The 2,427-nt window shown below is 38.0% G+C and overlaps 1 protein-coding gene across 1 annotated transcript in view; it reads left to right on the top strand.

Annotated features, from left to right (window-relative positions):
• PLCH1 (phospholipase C eta 1) overlaps window positions 1–1,189 on the top strand; it is a 218,754-nt gene extending 217,565 nt beyond the window's left edge. The window contains exon 24 of the mRNA XM_025214840.1: window positions 691–1,189. Within this exon, the coding sequence (XP_025070625.1) occupies window positions 691–730 (40 nt within the window). The 3' untranslated portion in view covers window positions 731–1,189. The remainder of the gene's footprint in view (window positions 1–690) is intronic.
• The last annotated feature ends 1,238 nt before the right edge of the window (window positions 1,190–2,427 follow it).

Here is a 2,427-nt window from a genome sequence, read left to right as displayed (position 1 = left end):
CCTGCTGAGACTGTAAATTGTATAAATGTACATCCTCAGTGTTTACAAATTCTTTCAGTGATGGAAGGATTTTTAGCAAGAACTGCAGCTTTCGGTGTTTAAATTATTTAGTAATGCAATTCTAAATTCGTGATTTAGTCTTGATTGTGTCCTTTCCTGTCAAAGAGCATGTAAATGATCCATTCTTATGTAAGTCCCGTTTTTATTTAGAAATTATGAAGTGAATTAGTCAGGGAATTATTTGCATGTAATAGATCTGAACATTCACAGTGTTCTGTATTTGTAATGCATGTACATTTTAATGACAAGAGCTTAGCACATAGGTGCACATTAGCGGAACACTGCAATTCATGCAGTAAATCTCTTGCTGTTTTTCCTAAACCTTTTAGCTGATTTCAAAGAAAATATTAGAAGGGCCACCCTTTTGGATCATACTCTACTGAGCATGAGGCTTTCTGTCCTCAGTGTTCCCATTGAAGTCAATAGGACTACTTATGGGACAAATTTCTTTGTCCTGGATCAGACCCTTCCTTGGTAAAACTGTTTCTTATCTAAATTGTACTTACCTGTTTGCTAATGTCAGTTTTAAATCCTTCAGTGCATGAGCTACAAATTGAAAACTATAAATTTGTAGAATTAGGATTGCAGAAAATTTTCAAATAACATGTAGATTGTCTTTCCACATTTTAGGGCATTAGGATGGTGGTGGTCTTTTTCTTCCACTTGTTGAATGTTTGCTTCATTCTCAACGTTGGATGAAAAAGAAAGTTAGAAGATTGTGTAAAAGAGCAGGAAAATCTTGTTTTCCGTACATTTTGTTATGTATTTTTGCTATTGGCTGTTTATGTAACTTGAATACAGTAGCAGAGCTGTTTTCTTTATGTTGGTAATTATACTTCTAAATTGTTGACAGTCAGTACAGTATTTACAGCTCACACAGCAGAATATGTAGTTGGCTTACCATAATCACATGATTTTGAGAAAAGGGCTTTTTCTATATAACACTGAAAAATGAGTGGGTGATTACAAAAATATACAAAATCTTCCTTGTAGGGAGCAAGATTAGCTTTATTTTGGGTTTTAAAATGTTTTGCTTTCACTGTGAACATATTTTTCATTATATGTAAAAGACATGTACCTTCTGCCTCTTTTTTTTGTAATATGGGACATTATTATTCCTGGAGACATCATTAAAATAGATTTTTAAGTACCTGGGTTCATGCTTATTGAAGCTATAACAAATGCAGTTACTCTTGAACTAGTAGTCAGTGGTTGCAGATTTTTGCCATGTCATGAATTTGTAATAAACCTTTATACGGGAAAAACTCTCTCATTGTAGATATGCTCAAGGTTCTAACTAGCAATTTGCAGCCTAGACTCTTTTCTAAAAGTATAAAAAAAACTCCAGTGTTTTGAAGTGATTCTGATAGGAAGTTATATTTACCAAGTATTTCTGTAATTGCCAGTATTGTATTTCCAGTCAGAAAGGACTACGTTTACAAATGTTCTTCCCTTTCCCAACTGGATTTTGGGGAGGTCTAGGCCTTTTTATTACTGTATTTTAACCCTGGTATAATTCACTTTCAGTTACACAATCTATGGTGTAAGGTAAAACTCAGCATAAAGAGTAACTCAGTAAAAGAATTGAGTGTTCAGTGAACAACTGGTGGGACTGATCTGATTTGCTGGCATTTGCATGTGATAAATCCTCAGACTTTATTCCTACACCCATTTATTTTGACTAGTAAGACCGGGCCCAGCTCCCCACTCAGCTGGGGTCTGCACAGCAGGGGCCGGGCCTACACAGTAGTGATATCTGCTCCTCCCGCTGACAGGCTCCCGCTTGCACCTGTCGTCAGCAGGGATTGATTGGACAGTGGCACTGGCTGGCTCTGGGGGCTGGGTGGTGCAGGGCCAGGCATGTATGGCGGGCGCACCTGCTCCCCCACCAGTGCACCATGCCCAGGGAAAATCCCTGAGCCTTAGGAATTGCAACAGCTACAATCTCCAGGGGCTGGGGGTTTTGCACACTGCAGAGCCCTAGGAATCAGAGCAGCCGTGTTCCCTCTGTACTTAGCTTTTGTACAAATGTAAACATACCTATCCCACACAGGTTCCACAAAATAACAGACTTTCAAATCAAAATTTAGTCGATGCCACCTGTATTCCATTTGTAATTCATATTGCAGAAATTACTGGAACATCAGAGTAAATCAAATCTGAAAGTAATACATTTTCTGTAATGATACTGAAAAGCAATAGGAATGAAATGATTGTAAAGAGACAAGAAGAATTACTTCATTGGACATCCCTGACAGAGAACAACCTAAAAACGGGACACGGTGTCAAAAATCCAAGTGTGTACTGAGACATTTTCACATTTTCCCCCTTGGATTTGTGTGGGATGCTGGACAGAAAGGTAAAGCT

This window comes from Alligator sinensis, unplaced genomic scaffold, assembly GCF_000455745.1.
Source record: "Alligator sinensis unplaced genomic scaffold, ASM45574v1 scaffold60_1, whole genome shotgun sequence".
In the NCBI taxonomy this organism is placed as follows: domain Eukaryota; kingdom Metazoa; phylum Chordata; order Crocodylia; family Alligatoridae; genus Alligator; species Alligator sinensis.
This window is presented reverse-complemented; position numbering and strand designations above follow the sequence as displayed.